The following is a 21,489-nucleotide window of genomic DNA, read 5'->3' as shown; positions in this document are numbered from 1 at the left end:
GAAGCGGTAAAATCGCTCGGAGTTAGTTCCCCCGTACTTCTCAGGATGGCACATGCGCGAGCTCATCTCTCAAACGACAGGGCATTCTGCCAGGGGGTTTTCCTCTTCTTTGTTTTGAGAGGCTCCGAAATAGACGGGAGCTTCTTTTGACTCGAACAGTGATAGCGCCCAGCTAGCTTGGCTCTGATGTAAATGCGAATTCTCCGAAAGAAGACAACCAAGTTTTACATGGCAGGCACCCAGTGTTGTGTGTGGGATTGAGAAAGAATAGAACCTTTGTTTGTTATCTTTCGCCGGGGTGAGAAGAAGGTATTGTCTTCCCGCGACAAGGAAGAGTCATACTCTACCTCCCGCTGATGTCACGTGCCTGGGGTCTGGCAGGATGCCAGTTGAGTGTAACCATTGCTAATCACGACATTGAGAGGTATTCAGAAGCGACAGAAGTTTCCCTTTTCAGATGGCGCCGGCAGCTAACAGCTTCGAACGAAGTAGCCGAGCAACTTCCTTTGTTCGAGGACGTCAACTGACAAGGGCCCTGTAGTGTTAAGATACGCCGTGAACTTGTACCCCATGGGCGTACTGTGTATTCGCAAGACTGTGTGCGCCTTTATTTTATCGCATCAGTCCACGGTGTGCAGTTATTTTTGTAGTGAAAGAAAACAGAGACGTAGTTGGAGTCTAGGGAGGTCTGCCGTGCGAGGCGCGGCACTGCGTTTCGAGCTAGCAGCGCTGAAGCTGCTGAGGAGGGGTTCCTACTCCGAAACGTGGGGCGCATGAAGATGGATACTTTCTCCATTTGGTGATTCTTTCACTTAATGACGACCGAATTGTTTTTTTCGCGTCAGTGAATTCAGAGAGGCACCCGGAATTGTAATGTCAGTGAGTGCTGCTGTTCAGCCACTGCTACGTTGGAGACGTGACACGCATTCCTGTCAGGGGGGGCTGCTCGGAACGGGTGTGACATAGCGGCTGTATCAGTATGCGCTGCAGTGGAGCAGTCGAGTGCGAGCAGTGCTAGCCAGACACACGACCGCAGCAGAGGCGACTCGGCCAATTCAACGACAAAGCTGGCGGTGATATGGCAGAACGGGCACCATGCTAGCGAGTCGCTATACGGTGGTTCGAGTGACACGCAGAACTGCAGGCAAGGAACCCTGCGTGTACAGTGCGCCCTAGTGTACTCATGGTAGTGTGTAGAGCGTGGCAAGAGTAAATAGCTTACCATTCACAAAGGAACGGCAGACGAGCGAGTGAATTTCACTCGGACGCACTAAACAGCTATGTCTTACTTGTCTGGCTTCGGTCCTAGTAAACAAGAAATCATGTACCCCCGAAAGCACTCGAACGGTGCGATCAATGAAAGGCCAAACACAAGAAAGACTTGGATACACTGAAGTATGCACCCGCAAAGACAGAGGCCTCCTACGCCCTCTTCGTGTACCACGTAGACCACGACAGGATGAATCACGAAGTTGGTGTTTTGGCTTTGCCTCAGTACCACGCAGAGAGCAATTCCATCCTCACACCGGTTGATAGCCTGTAAAGATAGCTCACTTCTGTTCCAGCCCGTGCAGCCAGAACGTGACAGCTAGGAAACACGACAACTGCTCGTTGTCCGGGGTGGTCCGACTACATGGGGTGCGCAGGCAGTCGCTAGTCAGAGGGTCCCAACGTTTCAGCAGCAGCGTAAGTATCTGCGCTTCTTCTACCATGAACCAGCCGCCGTCCATAATATGTCACTTCAAGATCGGGTAGAGGAGACAGCAGAGATGAGTGGAGAAAATTCTGCGATGTCAGCTGTACAGGGATGAACAGGAATGAGAAGACTGTTGTCACGAGAGTCGCCAAAGTGTATATCTGAATACTGTTCCGACACGCACACACATGTCATCTCTTGAGAGCCCTTTCAATTGCTCGGTAGACTCTACCTTGTCCAAGCAGCGCGCGACCACAAAAGATCTTTGTATGGTAAGACTGAAGAAAACGTGACTACGGGAGGAATTTCCATCCCCCTCACACCATAAGCTCAGTTTGTATTCCACTGTACGGCCTGGCACACTACATCTCACGCGAGTTCGGTTTAAGAGCCATCGGGCAAATTTGCACAGAGCCTCGATTTACTGCAACACGGGTATGCGGATAGAAAGTAAAGAAGACGGGTAGAGGTTAAGGCAGACGATAACGGCTGGCTGAGTTCGCAGGACATTGCTATGGATGTGATTTCCCGCAAAGTAACTGCAGACAGGAAATGAAAATACTACTAGCAGGGATAGAGGAGTTGAATGTACATCTATACTTGGACCATCTACAGTGCGAATCCAGCGCGTCTTCTCTGATGTTTCCTTCCGACGGCGAACGAACCAACTCGTCCGCGTCCGTCGTACGATCAAGGAGTGAAAAAGATTCTGTCAGGCGTGACGGGAAGGCGAAGAGCCAAGTGATTCGAGCAATGACAGAAACGCACGTATATAAGTATGGGTGTACCCATACGAATCTACGAGAAGACCCCTGCTTCGTTTTTTTCCTACCAATTGTGACTGACTAGGCTTCAAAGAAAAAGTGGGGAGAAAAACAGTCAAAACTAAGCACATTCAATGATTTGCACCATTGGTCAGCCGAGAAGACACTTTCTTTTTCTCCGGATTTTGACGAGAAAGAGACTCGAAACTGACTGAGAGGGAGCGACAGACAAGGTTTACGATTTTCTCGTTAACGGGTAACAATCCCTGTCTGCATGCACTTCAAGCTACTACAAGCGTACTCCATCTTGCTTTACCAAGGGAAGCCTCCCTGAGAGAGCGGTCCTCGGGAAGGAAAGACGGGAGATTCTGGCTCTTCGAGTACACGTGTATACGTGTGTTGGGCTAGTAACCTATATACCGATCCTTAGTAGAAGGTGATGTTTGTCTGTCTTTCTGCCTGGTTGAAAAATCTGAAAGAGAGGAGATTTGTGAGACTAGTTAGCTGACGTATGTCTGGTGAAGTGGTGATAAGACAAAGAAAAATGAAACAAAGTTGGCTTGAAAAGAAATCCATAGGAGCACTTCATAGTCCAATTTCACCCAGGGATCTCCTCGGGGTGTCTATACACTCCGACGTGAGTCACGAGACGAAGAACGATAACAGGGAGACTTGTTCTTCTTCGTTCATTCTTTTCTGCGCATCTTCTTTCTAAGATGCTTCCTCTCAGACGCTAATGCATTCTAGACTCTTGCTCTTCTGGTGATCGTGCCTTCGGTATCTCTATCTTCTCTTCCTTTCCCTGTCACCGTCATCCTCATTATCTTGTTCTTCCCGCCGTCCCTCTTCTCTCCATCTTCTTCTCTTCAAATCACCAGATCTGCCTCGCATTTCAAACGCATCTTTGGAAGAAGAGGAACGGCGAGGACGTCTCTCTTCGCTGTCTCTATAACGATCTCTTGGCTGACTTCCTCTCCTCCTTCTACTACTACTGGGACTCCGCGAAGATGAAGAAGATGAAGATGACGATGAAGACGAGGGAGATCTCTCTCGCCTTTCATCCCCTCTCCGTCTATCTTCTCTCTCATCGTTATACCGGGGTTCTGTACTGATGTGCTTCTTCTCTCGTCTTCTGTCGTTACTATGTCCATGACCCCTGTCATGATACAAAGATGCCTTTCCTCTTCTCTCTGTTGACAAGGACTTTCTTCTCTCTCCTCGTCTAAATCTCTCCTCTTCTTTTTCTTCTGAATGTCGCGAAGATCTTCTGCTCCCCCCGTTTCTATAATCCTCTTCTTTTCCATCATCATAATGCCTTCTCTCTTGTCCTTCTTCTGCTCCTCTGTAACGACGATGAGCCGTCATATCTCTTTCCTTCTCTACATCTCTTCGCTTTTCATCTCTCTTCCATTCTCTTTCTCCCTCTCTTCGTCTTTTTCCTTCATCTTTTTCTCTCTTTCTGTGCTTATCTTCCTCGTCAGAATCACCTTCTCCTCTCTTTGGTTTGGTCGTTTCTCGCATCATCTCCCCCTCTTCCTTCTCTTTTCTTTCTTTTTCTCGTTTCTTCATCTCCTGCTTCTCCCTCTTCTTTTTTTCTTTCTTCTCCCTCTTCTTCTCCTTCTTCTCCCTCTTCTTCTCTGCCTTCTCAGCTCGCAAGATCCGAGCGGCCTCCTCTTCAGCATCTTCATCCACTTTCTTTAACATTTCCTCGAACTCCTCAGCCCACATCTCATCTACATCTTTATGGCCACCTCGACTTGCTCTCACAATCTCTTGTTTAACCGTCTGTCTCTTCAGCTCTTCTGTCTGTTGTAGAGCTCTCTGAAGATTCTTCTGCTCTTTCGTCACTCCGTACACTCCGATCCCACCTCCCTCTGCTCCTGTCGCCTTATATTCGGACTGAAGATAAAGAGTGATATACATACACACACATCCATACGTGTGTGCGTATATACATATACATACGTATATACATTCATATTCACACATACGTATTCACACATACACATACTCGTACAGACAAATCTCCCCACACACAGCGAAAAAGAAGAGTCACGAGAACGAAAAAGAAGATGATGAAAACGATACAGAGATCGGAAAGACTTGGTGTGTAAGCAACACACACAACCAAAGCTACAGAATGAGTTATCTACATATAAACATACATCCATACGCATCTGTACCTGTCTATTCATCTGAGTAAGTCTCCATAGGTAAGATGAGAGAGACGGCAAAACCTAGGTGCATAAAGTCCTTATTTGTTCTGTAGGAGAACCGCTAAAGTAGCGAGATGTCTGGTCCCTTTCCTATGATGAAAAGGAAGTCTTGAAAGCTCTACGATACATACACGGTACAGAAGAGCTCAGCTCCTTCCTAAAGCTGTTCTAGATGAGTTGACTAACTTCCTCTGACTCTCTGTATGAAAAGACAGTGTGGCCTATGAGAGAGCTCTCACTACCCATTTCAGAGGAAACAGGAAAGAACTTGTAGTTCATAATTGCATACACTCTCCAAGTGATACCCTCCATACACAGCCTTGCGATTCCATAAGAGGACTGAGTGTGTGTCCTTTGGAGCATTTGTCCGCCACATAAGCACATAGAATGTATACCCGCTCGTGCATTCGATACGTCATCTCTATCTCTCTGCATACATATATATAGATATATGTAGGATACACATATATCTGTATATGTACATGTGAATTCAGATACGCATATTATCGGTCATGTAGAGCAAGCTGCCTCGTTCTACATGTCGAAAGAAGAGAAGATATCTCAGTACACACCAGATGCTATGTATCTATGTACATACACACGGAGATGTCGACTCGAAAAGGATACATGCAATGTATCCACCGGAAGGTACATACGGAGGTGCAGACGCACGTAGCCAGTCACCCATCTCCAGATATATATAGTCGGGTACATACGGTGCGTGCAGTCGCTCTGAGTAAATCATCCCTCCATGGAGGGAGAGAGAGAAAGAGGGACGGAGAAACATATATGTATGTTGTTAACACAGATACATAGAGCTATCAGAGTATATATCTCGAAGCGGGCGTAAGCGAACAAAAGGGAAGGGCTTACAGGTTCGTCGTCATCGCCATCCCCTGTCTTCGGAGGACGGTAGTTCTTGCAGTGGTCAACTCGGAGTGTATTCTTCAGAAGCTTCATTCCGTTAGCATTATCTACAGCAAGAATGGTCGATCTCTGATCTCTATAGGCTAAAAAACAGAACCCTTTCGGGATACCTGAGACAGGGAAAACAGCACCACCGTATCCAGTACCTCCTGCGAACTAGCCAGCCAGCTAGCGATAACTCCGCTGCATGCATGCAAGCGCATGCACTCTCTCTTCTCTTCAAAGGACATCACTCGAGCGATGGAGATGAGAACAGTAGACCAGCCGTACCCACGTAGACGCACCTGTACATTCTCTTTCTCATTCGTCTCGTCCTTTCTCTCCTTTCTTCTTTTCTTTCTTTCTCTTGCTAACTCTATCCCCACAGTCGTAACCGTAGTATGATGTATTCGTGTCGGGGTAGGTAGGGACGTGGACAGACGAATGTAGAATAGAAGAATCGCTTCCTCTATACGATCGGTGGTCGCCCAGGTGTACAGCTCCCTCTCAGAAGAAAGAAGTTATACAAGAATAGACAGCTCCCGACATCTGAGAATGCGGACTCATTAGCCAACTTAAGAGCAGTGTATGACACAGCGCTGCATCTTCTTCATAGAAGAAGAACCTAGTGAAGATTTCTTTCCTTTCAAAGCATAAATAGTACTTCAGTGCAATTGAAAGAGAGACAAAAGATGGTCTACACAGCCAGAGAGAGAAGGCAGAAAGATGAGAGATGTCTTCTGTTGCTGCGTCGCTACCTGTCTATCTATGTCTATCTATCTGTCTGCTTACCTGTTTTTTTGTCCCGTACAAGGTTGATGTCTATCGGCTCTCCCCACTGAGAGAAGACGATGATAATATCGCCCTCTGTCAGCCGTACATCTAAACCACCTGCCAAACAAGAGAAGAAGCAGAAAGAAAAGAAAGAGGACGACGTTTCTATATCCCCTCTTTTTTCGAAATACGCTTATTGTCGACCCTTCTCAAGGCTTCTTGTTCCACATAAATGGATCCGCGGACAACGACGAAAAACGTATCATAGACGCAGAGAACTAATATACACAACTCAGGAACGCTAAAGGTTACTACCTGTCCACATACACACCTGCAACACCACATATATATATATATGATATATACATATGTACATGTACACAGGACGTACAGTTAAGCATGTCCATGTAAGTGTTTCTGCCTTTCATGTTACGTCTCCTCTTCATTGTCTCCTTCCTTCCGGAGGTTGTATTCTAATCCTAGTATCACAGGTATTGTATCTGTGATACTACCATCTAACCGTCCCAGAAAAGCGAGACCTGAGAAGGCGTGAAGCTTTCATGCACATAGAAGACAACCCAAAACTCTCCAAACTTCAAGTGACGTCGGGAATAGACTTGAGTTCTTTCTACAAAATAACACTCTTACACCAATATATTTGGCAAATGGAGAATTCTACGTGAGGAGAAAGTTCAAGCAAAGAAGAGTGCTCTGTGACCGCTCTTGAGAAATTTAGCCTGAAGGGACGAAGGCGAAATCGACAAGGCACTCTGCTGAAACATACTTTCATCTATCTGACTATCTATGTGCCTTGTTCATACATGAGAGATGAATAGAGATAATGGTATATAGACGAGCATGTATCATGTAGGAATCGTCTTGTCACGCGATGATGGAATGTTTGTTTTACCTATGAAGATATACGCAGAATTGCGATATTGCCAGTGCCATGAGGCTTCTCCAGATATATTATGTTGAAGTTCGATCTCATTCAACTTCCATACTGCCTGAATGTTACTATTAGCAGGCACATTCACCCGTGAGGGATCTTCCGCCACACCTATACTCTCCATCTCGTCCTGCTACTATTATTAGGCTCTAGGCGTAGGTGCATGCACGCATGCATGCGTATTCAGTGAGAGAGAAAGTGAATGCGCCTATCATCAAGGGATGTAGAGATAGACAAAACGCAGGAGGCTGCCAAGGGTGGAGACGGTAGATAGAGAAAAACAAGAGGATGAAAGAAGAGAGAATGGGTTTCATAGAATCGCCGCTCGGCCTCTAAGTTGTAGGTAGACAAAAAAGGAAAAAGAGAAAGAGAACGCATAGTCGAAGGGTTGCTAGTGTTGAGGGAAGGAAAGTAGAAGCCCAGTTGGAGAATGTGAAAGAGGAAGAAAAACGGCATACACACGTCTCCTTCATGCGCCACCTCTTACAAGGTACAAATATACACAACTAAGTAGGGACACGAGACCGATCTGAATTGGGGAGAAAGCGAAAGAGTTGAAGAAGGTGAGGAGAAGCACAGGCAGAAAGAAACTTAATAGCGAAAGCAAAAGAGGAACACTTGAACCATTCACCAGGATAGGAAGAAAGAAAGGCATATGAACTCGAAAGCGTGTCCGAAAGAGGAGAGTTCACACACTTTCGACGACAACTCTTTGTTTAGGATAAAGGGGCAGAAGTAAATTTCAGTTCGTATGTAAGGAAAGCAAGTCATTCAAATGGTTCGGAAGACTAGGGAGAAAAACTTTCCTAATCATGATGTAAAGCAACAACGAAAAGGAAGAGACCGAACACCGCGACCGGCGAGTGTTCTCGCGCTTCATTTACTCCCAGGCAGACGGAAAAAGTGAAGGAACAGCAAAAGGAGAAAGGCAACTGCGATCCGACGTGTTCCCTTCGGCATTCAGAGCCGAAGCACCGAAAAGAAAGGACGAGAAAGAGAAAGCCACTGAGCGCATGCATGCAGATACGTTCAGGGCGGAGCCTCAAGTATAGCTAGAAAGTCGTCTTCGATCTCCTAGTGGCCAATTATCAAGCGTCATTGCCGTCAAGCAAACTACGATCAGAAATGTGACTTCCACACGAAAACCAGCAGCAATGCCTAGATTCTTCTATGGTTGGATAGAAACAAACGGAGTGTTTCACTTAGCACAGCATGCTAAGCTTGACGTTGAAGCGTACATGTCTGCTACGAACGACACCGCGAATGATGGCATCTCGGCGTCCCCGAAGGGTTTCCTCTTGTTGTTGTAGCTGTCGGAGCTTCGTGTTTGTGTGGCATGATGACAGACGCGGTGACTATAGCGACAAACGTTTAAAGCACTGGAGGAAATACCCTCCAAGCGCTTGGAGCGGCTCTGCAGGTGAACAGTCTGTGCAAGTCTTCGCGCTGCGTACAAAAGTAAGCCAGCTGCCCTCCAGCGGGTCCAGATGACTATCGCCTCTGGGGGTACGTCCGCTGGGGACGAGCAAGACAGCCAAGGGCTGTCAGCAGCCGCGATAGCGTTCAATACACACGTCGTCAATAGAGATGGTGCCTTTTTGTATACGAGCCGGCGCGTACAGATGCTCTTACAAACAGCAACCCCGGTGTCTTTCTAACCTGTCACGAAAAGCAGACTTCCCCTCAGACTTCGTGCACTTGAGAGCGAAAGAATGTCAAGGCTGTACGTTCCTCAGCAGTCCAACAGGTGGAATTCCAAGTCTGTCGACTCACCGTTTTCGATGAACCTCGGTTAGCTACTCCCTATCCCAATCATTTTTGACCGTTTCTGCCGACAGTCCTTGATACCCTGGCCGCTTCTGCTGTAGCCTGATGTGGTCTTACTTTCCAGAGCTTCCAATCGTGCTAAACCGGAGCGGGAAGTTGCCTCCTTGATGTCACTGTCTTACATCAGGCCGACTCCTCTAGCTGCTACACCCGGTAATATGTGTCTCATGCACAGACCAGAAAACCCAGCCAGCTTGACTCATTCGGCTTGCTCTTCGGCAGTAGCCTTACGAGACACCGGGTTGTTCAAAGTCCCGGATCTCCTGATTCTCCCCCGGTCTCGTGGATGCGCCGTCCGCTGTCAACATGCAAAACTTAAGGTTCACTCAGCTATGGCTCTGGACCAATGCTCTGTGAGTTCATACTCTCAAACCCACCTCCCTCGAAAGGTCTCGGTGGTGAAGAACGGTTAGCTCCGACTTAGAACCCATCTTTAAACACAAAGCCCTTGGATCTTCAGGACACAAAGCACGCGAGTCAGCAGGAGTAAATCCACAGTGCCCGGTGCAGCTGCGCACACATCGATTACGTGAATATTTTACAACTGCGTCCTCGACAAAATAGGGAGAAGCTGAACGCCCTGCTTCTTTTTGTGAAGCAAAACAACAGTGAAACGGGTAGTTATCTGTAGACTTCTTTCTGACCAGCCAGCCGTCCTTATCTTTAACGACCCAAGTGCCCTCCTCCCGAACGTCATCATACACGAAGGAAATAACAAACGGGACAACCGTGTGATTCCTTCGCCCACGCGTGGGTGCCTCGTGAAACCTTTGAACATGTTGCGGTGTGGTGTGTATTCTGTATGAGATTCTCTCCCAACAGTCTCTTTAAAACTAGATCACCGAGACGGCCTTTTTCAAGAGATGAAGGGGAAGACACAAACGTGTCTGTATCCAAGGGTCTCTATCTACTCTATTTATGCATTGTGAAAAAGACCGTGATCAACATGAGAAACTTGAAGCTCCCGTCCTGAAAGCTTACAGAAAAGCGTTCCAAATCCTTCACAAAAGCCTCTCCGAGTTCTTGCCAAGAACACAAGAATACAAACAAAGAAGACAGTCTTTCCTGTTTGGGCTAGGCAAAGAGAAAAGCAACAGAGATACCCAGGGAAAAAGAGAGAACGAAAAGGCACACAGATATCTTTTCGCTCCAAGAACCAAACAAAAAGAAAGATGACAGAAGTCTTAGGTCTCAAAAGAGTTTCGATCTCCTTCCGATCAAGCCTTAGCTCATAACATGAATCACCCCGACTAAAAAGAGAAAAAGAAAGAAAGCGTCTCTCTTCTATTCATTCACATTTTGCTTCTCCTTCCCCCCACCCACGAACGAGTCAAATAAAAGACATTCAGCCTCTCAATACAAAAGCCAACCGAGACAATGATGGAACGGCACCACGAGGTGGATTTACAGCGGGAGTTCAAGAGAACAAGAGAAAATTCACTCCAGGAAGAAAGAATGATGCATTTTCTCGTCTCAAAACCGAAACAGAAAATTCTTCTCAGAAAGAGCTATAAAAAGAATATACACCAGAAAAGAAGAAAAGTGTAGAGAGGCGAAAGAAATGGCGGATATGAAATCACTCGAGAGGGAAGAACACACGCCTCTCTTTCATCTCTTTAGGCTTGTCTCTCCCAATGGTATTCACCGTAGATAAAATCTCTCTCTGTTGCTGTCCCGAAGAGGGAGAAAGTGAAGAAAAAAGCAGCGCCTTTCACACGACAAGGCACATCACCAGTAAGAAGACGATTTGCCGCTCTCCTAGCTTCCCTCTTAACGTAGAAAACAAGACGTGAATAGGTGAGTGTATGCTAGATGCTTGGCTTCCAGAAATTTCTCATTTGCTCTTCTTACTGAGGAAGATTGTTACTCAGGGTGAAAGGGAGTGGCAATGGCTAAAGCACGTCGGAATGCTACGGAATACATAGATATACAAAGATAGATAGATAGATAGACATAGATATGTAAAAAGTTACATAGATGGCACGTAGGCATATACGTACATAAGACAATACCTCCATTATTTCGACATCTTTGTTTCTTTCTCCCTATGTCTATACATCATCGTGGAGTTAGGTGTCTTCGTGTAGTATGTAGGTGATATCTAGACCCCATGTCTCAAAAAAAGCACCCATCCTGGCGTTGAGTGCAGCTCCTCTCTTTCTTTCTTTCTTTCTTTTCCTTATGCTATAGAGCAACGGTTGCATGCATTAACCTGCGTTCCCCTTTTTGCCCCTGCCTCTCCGTCTGTCTTGCTACTCTCTCATACACCTCACAAGAGACCAACAGAGAGAAACTCTATCTTCTCTTTCACCCCACTTCCTTCTTCTCTTATTCTTCGTATGATTTCTTGCATTCTGTCAAACCCTTCCTCTCCCTCTTCTTTTCTCTCTTCTTCTACACACTCGTCCTCCTAGCAACACCTGAACAACTCTCATCCTTCCTCATCCTCCAGTGCTTCTTCTTCTTCGTCTTTTCCGTCTTCACAATCCCCACGAGATCTTAACAAAATAAGTCTTCTTCCTATTCTTCTCCTCCTCTTCCTCTACTCGGAACATCAGAGAAGTCGTCGCCATCTTCTTCTTCTGCCTCTTTATCAGATGTCAACCAAAGAACTTATGGTGGTGATGGTGAGTGCGGTGGTGGTGGTGGTGGTGATGTGAGCGGGAGGGGAACTGCTGCTGCTGCTGTAGTTGTTGACTCTGCTGGAGATCGTAATCGAAATCGCCTCTGAACCATTCAAGAAATTCTCTTGTCTGCATGTGCTGCTGCTGGTGGTGTGAGCCCTCGTCATTCCGCTGCTGCTGCTGCTGCTGAGACTGCTGCGCTTGCTCCCCCCACATCAATCTCTGCTCTTCTCTTCTTCTATGCTGTGCCACAAACAAGATACATCAGTATCACACATCTGTATCTATCTTTTTAATCTATCTATCTATCTAAACGAGAGTTATGAAGAAGACCCTTGAAACCAGTCCAGCCTAAGGCTGTTGGTGGATGTATGTATGTATGTCTACTTGGCGTAGGATTGTGTAGCTAGGAGCCCGTATATTCCTTAATACCTGCAACAAGGGACTCAGTTCGAATAGGGGGGGAACAAGGAGTCTATCAAGCTTGAATAGATGTTATCTGATGCGTTGTAGCATGCCCTGCGAGGAGGTGAGGAAAAAAGGCAAAGGCTCACCGCTATCTAACTACAACACATCTGATTCTATAATAGAGAATTGCGAGATTCTATCTCCTATATCACACCGTGTAGATTCTCATCAATTCTACCACCCATTCCTATGAAGAGGGCCTTGCTATAGAAAAGACGCTTCAGCTCCTGCATACGCACATTCATTCTTCTCTCTTCTTCAGAAAAGCTATTGGTGTGTGCGAGCACAGCAACAGAAGCGCGATCGACATATCTATCTACTCGACTGGAAGCCCTTCGAGAGCAGGAAAAGATGAAAGATACTTCTTCTACTTTTCTTTAGCTGAAGAAAAATTGCATCTGAAGCCATATGAATGGCGTGTATGCAGTACATACACCTGGTCACGTCATGATAGATACAGGAGGTGTGCATAGAAAAGCGAACGCTCTTCTTCTTCTTACTTTCTTTTCAGATCGAGATTTGCGATGACGACCTTCACTATGCAACTGCATCTTCTCTTGTCGTTTTCTTTCCTCTTTTACACGGCGCGCTTCCTCCTTGAGAGAGAAGAAAAACAGAGACACACATACACACACACGTTCGTCAACCTTACACCTCTTTACACAAACAGAAAAAGAGAAGCAAAAGCACCTACCATGCACCCAACTATGACTATCAACTCAGCTCATCACCTGGTATCTATCTATCTATCTATCTATCTTTGATGTATGTGTGTATCTTTGATCCATCTATCTACCTGTCTTTGATCTATCTATCTATCTATCTTGAAAGACTGAGTACAGCCATATAAGGAGAACAAATCCATGGCATACATGTGTATATCCACACATATAAGCCTGCTGAAAACCTTCACTGAGGCCAGGAGCGGAAATGTACCGCAGTCCCCACCCACCCAGCCACTACTCACTCACGTCCACACACAGGCACACAGTCATCACGTCGATTGCCTTTCCAGACCTTCGAAACAGCGACGATCTAGCCTTCATGATCTCCACATTGTGAATCAGATAAAAGCTCACGCACGACTCCCTCTGCTTCTGAGAGAGAGAGACATGCTAAGATAAGCATCCTTACAAGAGGCATGAAGTTCGCTGGATCAGTGATATCCATAGACGGGCCGCGAGTCTGTAAGCTGCAGCGACAGAGAGACGAGACAAGGGAGGGAGGGACAGACAAAGAGCAAGAAGACGAAGAAGAACACCTCAAGATAAAGAGACGTATCATATGCACGTGGTTCTTCTCCTGCGGCTCCTCAGAAAACAGGAGGGGAAAGAAAACACGGAGAAGAAAGTCCTTTGAAAGAAGCATTCTATGAATGTATGAATGGGTATATGTATGTGAAGGCGGATCGTTATATGTAGACGTGCATATGAAATACATAGAGGTATGTGTACGTATGGCTATACACTTGCATATACATAGACGTTCGTTTTTTATCGTGTGCCTATATTCATCTGTGAACACTAACACACAGGCAATCCCATATACATATATATATATATAGACATGGACATACACATGTACTTACACGAGTATATAGATCGATGCTTCACCCCTATACGATGCAAGATGCTCTGCTAGACTAGATTTGGCTATAAAGTAAAGAAAAAACAGAAACGCTTCCGAGAGATCATTTCTTCTTCATCTCCACAGAAGACCTCGCATGCACGCATGGAAACAAAGATGAGGAAAGATAAAGACCGTCCCGGCAATATATCTTCTCTCTCTCTCTCATACTTCCGACTCAAAGCAACTTCCGTCAACAAGCATATGGCAGATGATGACGAGTGCTTTCTTTCTTTCTTTACCTGACAAACTTGCTGATTCTTCTCCATTTCTTGGAGGTCATAAGAAAGCGAACAAGAAAAGGCTTTCCATTGGCGTCCTCTCCTTCTTCTCCGGCTCCTCCTGATATCCCTTCTCGGCTATTGACACTCGCAAGACTCGTTAGCCGAGAGACACCCCCTGCACTATGCCCACCTGGGAAGTTAAAGGCGGGAGGAAGAAGTGTAGAAGAAAAAAGAAAAGGATGAGACGAAGAAGAAAGACCTGCCGGGGTTAGTAAAGACGACGAAGATGCGGAAGCAGCACCGCCTGTTATATCGGCTGATAAGAAAGATCCCGCGATGCCAGGAGCTCCATGATGCTGAGAGCTACTATGACCACTAGCGTTCAAGAGAGAAGAAGAGATAAAGCCAGGAGGGGCTGCAGGAAAGAGAAAAGACGGCGGAACATCATAACAGCAACACCGTTGTGAGCTACGACTATGCGGACACGAGCAGGCGGGAGGTTCTGTAGATGAAGAAGAAGAGGATGAAGAAAAGCCGTCTTCTTTTCTTTCTTCTAGTGAATGTGGCGTCATGCCACTCATCGCCCGGAGGCAGCATTCCTTGCCCTCTTCTCCTATCCCTCTCTCTTCTTCTCCTCTTCGTCTGCTTATCTGTGGAGATGGAGAAGAAGAAGAAGACAGATGTCGCCCTTCTCTCTCAAGACCTCTTCTTTCTGGAGTCACAGAGAGCTTGTGACTTAGGGGATCTACTCCGGCATGCAATTCAGATGACGAGCTTTCTTCTTCTTCTTCTCTATCCCAAGGAACTTTAAGAGGGGGAGGCAAAGGAGAAAGTGGAACTTCACCAGCAGAAGAAGAAGCAGAAGGAGAATATCGATGAGATGTAGGCGGAGAAGAAAACGAAGAACAAGAAGAGGAGGAGGAAGAAGAAAGATACTCAGATCCTATTGGTGGTCTATTTCCTATCTCTCGCCGTCCTTCTCCTAATCCGCCCCCTCTTATATCTCTTTCTTCTTCTCTTCTACCTTGACTATCATGTAGCATGCTCGCATTCACTGCAAGAGGCGGGAGCTGTAGAGAAGAAGAAGAAGGATCACATGGACCAGGTCTCGCGAAACACATACCTGGATTCCCTGGGAATGCTGATGCAACAAAGCTTGAAGAAGAGGAGGAAGAAGACGACTCTGCTGAGGGGTTCCATAGCTCGACAGACATAAGCACATCATCTTCTTTCTCCTGGATGAGACGTGAAGAGCCTTCTCTCCCCGTACGAAGAGTTCCACCGATCTAACGACAAAGACGGTCAGAGGACACAACAGAAAATTCCGATATGAGAAAGAAGAAGGGGTTATGGTATGGAGACTTCACCCCACGCAAGAAAGTCGACAGGAGAAAGAACAGAAGAGAGAAATCTCGTCTGTCCTCTTTTCCTCTTCATTCATGAAGTAACACCTGGCAGGAGGAGGAGAAGATGATGAGACACATCTAGTCAAGTTACACAAAGCAAGAAGAGACAGAAGAAAGACGTCTGTCTCACTCTCTCCTTCTACGTAGAAGATCAGGAAGAACTCTCAGTGCATGGAGTAGAGATAAGCTGTCTAGGACTACAGACAGACACTCTTTCAAAACACCTTCGTTACTTCCTTCTTTCCTCTTGTTCTTCGTCATATCTCGGGCGCACGTAAACCTCCGCTTCACATACAAGCTATTCCTGTCAACACCGCGACTCCTTTCTCCTTTTCCTGCAACTCTATGAAGTCGACTCATACGTCAAGATGAATGAGATCAACAGCTCCTCTGTAAAGATATAGAGATCTGTTCTAAAACGTCGCTTTCGGGCATTCAAGACAGACGCAATACAAAGTTGTTCTCTTTCCCCTCCCCCCCATAACACCACACTTCTCTCTTCACACAAGAGTGTGAGGAGTAGACTCGACCCCTCAATGCTGACTCTAGGCGAAATGAAGAGGAAGAAGGGCCATGGGTGCTGAAATGTATGAGGATGCAAATCCATATAGAGAATGACGGAGAAAAAAGAATGTGGAAGAAATTTCTTTCCAGCTATGAACTGGACTCGCAGCACTCACGCGTGAAGAGTACCGTGTTTCTATAGAACGCAGGTAGAATAGCAGGCACTGCACTGTCTCTCTCGAGGACGAGCGATGATGTATCGCGCATGGAACATTTCCATTCGAATCTATCTATATCCATAGATAGAAGTAGGTAGTATCATCTGCTGTATGACTTCTTACCTCGTCTCGAGGAGACGCAAGATGTCGTTTTTCTGCTTCTGATCTCCCTCCTCCTCCTCCTCCTTCTCCTCCTTTTGCTTCACTACGAAGTGCATCTCTCTCTGGGAAAGGCCTTATGATTCCTCCTTCACTAGTTGCTGAGATTCCATGAAGGATCCTCTCCCCTCCTTCTTGTCCTCTCATGTCCTTTCTCTCTCCTACTTTTTCATTCTCTCTTTCCGCAGAACGTCCGAAGTCGGGGGGATGACTCAAAGGGCCTGGAGATCGAGCGGCCTTCGCCGCAGCCACCGCTGCCGCAAGAAGATTTGATACCAAAGACGTCCCTCCTCCTTTTCCTTCTCCTTCTTGGTTGTCTTCTTCCATCGCATCATCTTTTCTTCTCTTTTCTCGACTGGCCCTGTCTTCTTGTTCTTTCTCTTTCTCGTCTTCTTCTACTGTTCTTTCCCTGGAGTTCATGGTCTCATCACTCCCGTATGGTAGCTTCGTCGACCCGCGCTGCTGCGCATCATTCTCTTCTATACGATGAGATAAAGAAGCAGATGAAGAAAGAAACATTTGATCTCCGCCACAACCACCCTCTGGCGCCGTCCCTCCCCCCCCAATACTTCTCTTTCTCTGTTGTTGTTCTTCTTCTTCCTCGTCTCCTGCCGTCATGATAGCCTCTTCTTGATCTCCTTCCTGTCTCTGATGCGATTCATCGAGAGGCTTCAGCCTCCCCGCATCTCCCTCTCTCTGTCTGTCTCCTCTTTCTATGGTGGATAAAAAGCTCTCTGTCTCCTGCTGTTGTGCCATAAGATCTGGAGAGGATGTGGCGTGGGGTGGAGATAGAAAACCTCGAGGAGAGAAGAAGACCGACGAGGAAGAGGATGAAGAGAGAGACGCTTGGACGTCTGATGCTCTTGTAGCGGAAGAAGTAGAAGATGATGTCATATCTCCTGTATTCTTCTTATGTTCTTCCTTCTCTCTCTCTTCAGGAAGAGATGGAGAAAGTCCAGCGAAGTCGCCTTTTGTCCGTGAAAAGGAAGAAGAAGAATCTTTCCAAGAAAAAGGTAGAGAGGAATGAGGAAGCTGTTCTCCTGTTGCGAATGAAGCTTCATGCCTAGACTGGGGTAATATAGGACTTTCATCTACCTCGTTCTCACTGTCCTTCTTGCCACCCGATGCCTCATCAGCATCACGACGCACTTCACGATGTCTCCTCCTTTCTATCTCTCTCTCTTCTACTTCTTCTCCTTCTCTCATTTCTCCTGCTTTGTTGTTATGATCGCTACTACCACTACTACTTGAAGAAGAGGATGAAGGAGTAGAAAGAGAAGAAAGAGATAGAGAGGTATCCTCGCCAGTTCTATCATTCTTCCCTCCGTGTCTGACTCTCTCACTCGGGACGATGCTCTTCTTGTCTTCTTCGTTAGCATTCCTATTCACTCCTTCTCCTTGATCTGCCGTCTCTTTCCATCTCTCAGGAGACGTATGATCATGAGACGGAGACAGAGAAGAAAGAGGTGAAGAGAACACGGGAGAAGAAGAAGACGACGACGAGGAAGAGGAGACAGGACTCATACCCCTTGCACCTGTCTGATCATGGAGACGCGCACCCTCATCTCCTGTTCTCCATCCATCACCACCCGCTGATTCTTTTGAGAAGGAAGGAGAGATGGTCGTTACAGATAGTGTCTTCTCTTCAGATGATAATCTGTGTCTCCTCCAACCTGCTTCTTCTGCTATGTCTTGTTCTTCTTCAGGACCAGGATGTATACGACTATGATGAGATAGACTAGATGGACTTAAACCTCCTCCTCCTAGATTAGATTCATGTTGCAGAAGAGGAAGAGCCCCAAGCCCTTCAGTCATAAGAAGGGCCGTTGCCGCAGCAGCAGGGGTAGGTGGAGTAGGAGGAGGTGTATGTACACCTGAAAAAGGTGTAGGAGAAAGTGAAGATGACGAAAACTGTGAAGAAGACGTGAGATGAGATTCTTCTCCTCCTTTCTTTCCTTCATCTCTCTGACCTTCTCCTTCTCCATGAATGACGATATCTATCTTTGCTTGTTGAGAACCTCGTGATCGATTTTCACCAAACTTCTCTTCTTCTCCGTTTCTTAGACCTTCTCCTCCTACAGCTGAAGAGATACTCTGACCCCCTGCTCGCTCCTTCTCTTCCAGTTGACTTTGCTCTTCTCTTGCTTTTTGGAGAGCTTCAGAAACCGTCTGATGGTGACAGCTCGTACAGCTGCTGCAATGGACATGCGGCACAGGAGGTAGAGCCGTTCCAAAGCACATCCCTACTGCTTCACGACACGTACTGCATGCACAAAGAGAAAAGTAACCTGATAAACTTCCCCCGCCCATTCCTCCTATTCCTCGGAGACTCCCTCCCCCCCCATTCCCACTCGATTCTTCATTCTCCGGTGTACATACACCATTACTGCCTCCTCCTAGGGAGAAGCGATTGGGTGAAGACGGTCTATTATGATAGGCGACCTGACCACCACTACTACTACTACTCCCGGGATGACGTAAGAACGTCGCATAACGTTGTTGAACAGGCATAGCTGAGGAGATGTCTGGAATTTTATGATCCCCCTGACTAGAACTCCCGTTTCTCCTGCTATTCACATCCATCTTGAGGTTCGCTGGGAGACTTCTTGGGCTGTTGTAAGAATGATTAAAGTAGCACATCATTCCTCCTGCTGCTTGGGGGTGGAATCCCGCGGCAGCGGCCTGAAGAGCAGAAAGATTAGCCGCCGCGGCGACACGCATGAGAGGCGGGGGGGGAGACAAGACGACAGGGTCATCCATCGTAGGAGGGACTGGGTGAAGAGCTAGAATAGGCGAGGGAGAATAACATGGGGGTAGAGACGATGAAACGTAAGATGAAGATGGAGAAAGAGGTATAAAAGGTGGCGGTGAAGAGAAGGGTGATAAGAGGGAAAGAGACGGAGTTGAAGACGGAGACGAAAGTAGCGATGAAGACGATGAAGGTGTCGATGGATAAGAAGAACATGACAATGAAGATACACCATTCCCCCCTCCTTCTCCTCCTGCTCGAGAACTCGTACTTCCATGATGTGTAGGTGTAGGCGTAGATGGGACAGAAGAAGAAGAAGAAGAGAGAGGGGGATAGTCTTCCGCAAAACCGAGACTTTCTGTTGATGCTTGGAAGAAATGATTCAAATGGACAAGTAAATCCATTATAGCTCCAAGGCCCTCTGAGAAGAAACAACATGCACGAGAGAAAGAGGAAAGAAAAGAAGACCCATCAAGAAAGACTGAAGAGATTTAGAGAAATACACAGAAAAGAACGCCTCTGCATGCTCTCAGGCATGCATGCGTATACAGGAAAGGAAAGAAAGGCAAAGTAGAAGTATCAAGTGATACCAGAACCAACACAAATGTTTCTTCACCTACTCTTTCTAGAGAATGAGATTCTCTTCTCTTTCATCTTCTTCTTTTCAGTTCTCTACCTCCACAATACGTAGCTCCGCTTAGGCCGTTTTCCGTTTTGCTCTATGAATTCTTTCTTTCTTTCTTTCTTTCTGTCCCTAGCCTGGTGTGAAGTGAGAAAACAAGCGGCCCGTCCAGAGAAGAGATAGATCCAGCTAGACACACAACCCGAAGCAAAAGACAACGACATCCATCCGATAAAGGCTACCAGCCAGAGACACCACAACAACTAGCCATTCACATCAACCTCTCACATGTATCTACACAGCGAAACAGCATCTCTCCGTCCTTCTATCTCGCTCAGCTCTTCTTCTTCTTCTACCACCCTGCGGCCTCCCCCCATCTCATCAACTCACTGAATCCCCGCCACTTCTCCTCTTACTCTCGCGACACTCGTCATAGAAGGGATGTTCGTGGCGGATAAAATCTTGTGGTAGAACGGAGATCTAGTGCATAGAGAGAATGTTGTAGGGAAAAGGAAGTCAGCGATGTCTCAAGAATGCCATGTGAAAGATTCTTCTTCTTCTTCATCTTTTTCCTTCGAGTTTATGACGTACCTTTCGTTGTCGCTTTCTTCTGCAGACGGCGTCGAAAAGCAGAGAGTGCAGTGTCTAGGCGTTCTAGCAATCGGCAGTGGACAAACACTAAGTGCTGAATATCATTCGTCCCGTTATCAGCTACCTGAAATATACACCCAAACAATCTTGGATAGAGAGTCATACATGTGCAGACGTACATACACATATATACACACATACATAGCACATACATATTCATATACATACATGTTCGTATACATACGTCCACACACACATACATATTCATATACATTGATATTCGTATGCATACATATCCGTAGATATAAGTGTTCATACAGACATATATACACTGCTACTACTATGACTGTCCCTACTACGACAACCTTCACGAGACCCTTCTATGCGTATTTGTGGTATCCCCCCCTGAGAGACACGTTTAGAGAAGCATTCTATTCCTTCTCTTCCCTTCTTCCGCTTCAACTCGATGTAGGCATGTATACATGCAAACATGGGATATTCACCACTAGTACTCTTCTTTATCTCGAAAAGAAAGAGAAGAAAGAAAGAATTTCCGAGAGACTCCTGCTATACGAGAATGCGGCCCTCTTAGGCCTTATCATTCAGAAGAGGACAAAACGAAAAACATCACCATTCAAACTCGACGTCTGAAGAGAGACAGAGACACAAATACCTATATCTACCTATCTGGATATAAAGAGAAGAGACAGAGGTAAGAGAGAAAGATACGAGGAGACATAGAGCGATACACGACAGAGAGAACGGGACAGAGAGAGGAAGAAGGCAACGTAAGAGAGAGAGAGATGTATATAGTTTTACTGAAGAATGCTATGTATAATTCAACAGAGAAACATATCGCCCGTACCTTCTTGAATACAGGGAGGCATTTACTCATGAAGATTGTATTCTTTGTATAGTAGAAGAAGCTATCTGTTAATCTTCTCCACAGTCGGACAGGAATCTTAGGAAGAGCAGCTGCAGGGGTGAGTTCAACGACCCCCCGAAGAATCTCGAGCGTTTCAACCACACGACAGCCAAGGCGTCGCACTCCTCCCGATGTGCTGCTACTGCTGGATGTATGTCGATGATGTGAATGCTGTGAAGGAGGTCTTAAGGAAGAAAAGGAAAAGAAAGAAAGAAAGAGACGAAATGATAATGACGATGGT

The 21,489-nt window shown here is 46.3% G+C and overlaps 3 protein-coding genes across 3 annotated transcripts in view; 1 reads left to right on the top strand and 2 right to left on the bottom strand.

The window, feature by feature from the left end:
- CSUI_003088 (uncharacterized protein) overlaps positions 1 to 884 on the top strand; it is a 3,722-nt gene extending 2,838 nt beyond the window's left edge. The window contains exon 1 of the mRNA XM_068063286.1: positions 1 to 884. This exon is cut by the window's left edge and continues 2,838 nt beyond it. The gene's annotated coding sequence lies outside the window, so the exon portion shown is untranslated.
- Positions 885 to 2,330: 1,446 nt separating this feature from the next.
- On the bottom strand, positions 2,331 to 8,446 carry CSUI_003087 (rna-binding protein). Its single transcript, XM_068063285.1, has 4 exons — positions 7,267 to 8,446; positions 6,375 to 6,473; positions 5,550 to 5,713; positions 2,331 to 4,359 (listed from the first exon to the last, which is right to left on the bottom strand). The coding sequence occupies exons 1-4, from the start codon at positions 7,427 to 7,429 to the stop codon at positions 3,244 to 3,246; spliced, it is 1,542 nt and encodes a 513-aa protein (XP_067924739.1). The 5' UTR covers positions 7,430 to 8,446; the 3' UTR covers positions 2,331 to 3,243.
- A 1,756-nt stretch (positions 8,447 to 10,202) lies between these two features.
- Positions 10,203 to 21,489, bottom strand: part of CSUI_003086 (rna-binding protein) — a 33,754-nt gene continuing 22,467 nt past the window's right edge. Inside the window, exons 7-13 of the mRNA XM_068063284.1 lie at positions 21,189 to 21,432; positions 20,324 to 20,447; positions 16,326 to 19,531; positions 14,093 to 15,360; positions 13,359 to 13,416; positions 12,725 to 12,820; positions 10,203 to 11,999 (exon numbers count right to left, since the gene is read on the bottom strand). Of these exons, the coding sequence (XP_067924738.1) occupies positions 11,733 to 11,999; positions 12,725 to 12,820; positions 13,359 to 13,416; positions 14,093 to 15,360; positions 16,326 to 19,531; positions 20,324 to 20,447; positions 21,189 to 21,432 (5,263 nt within the window). The 3' untranslated portion in view covers positions 10,203 to 11,732. The remainder of the gene's footprint in view (positions 12,000 to 12,724; positions 12,821 to 13,358; positions 13,417 to 14,092; positions 15,361 to 16,325; positions 19,532 to 20,323; positions 20,448 to 21,188; positions 21,433 to 21,489) is intronic.

This window comes from Cystoisospora suis, assembly GCF_002600585.1.
Source record: "Cystoisospora suis strain Wien I chromosome Unknown contig_1326, whole genome shotgun sequence".
NCBI classification, from domain to species: domain Eukaryota; phylum Apicomplexa; class Conoidasida; order Eucoccidiorida; family Sarcocystidae; genus Cystoisospora; species Cystoisospora suis.
Note: the sequence above shows the minus strand (reverse complement) of the source record. Positions and strands in the feature narration are given on the sequence as shown.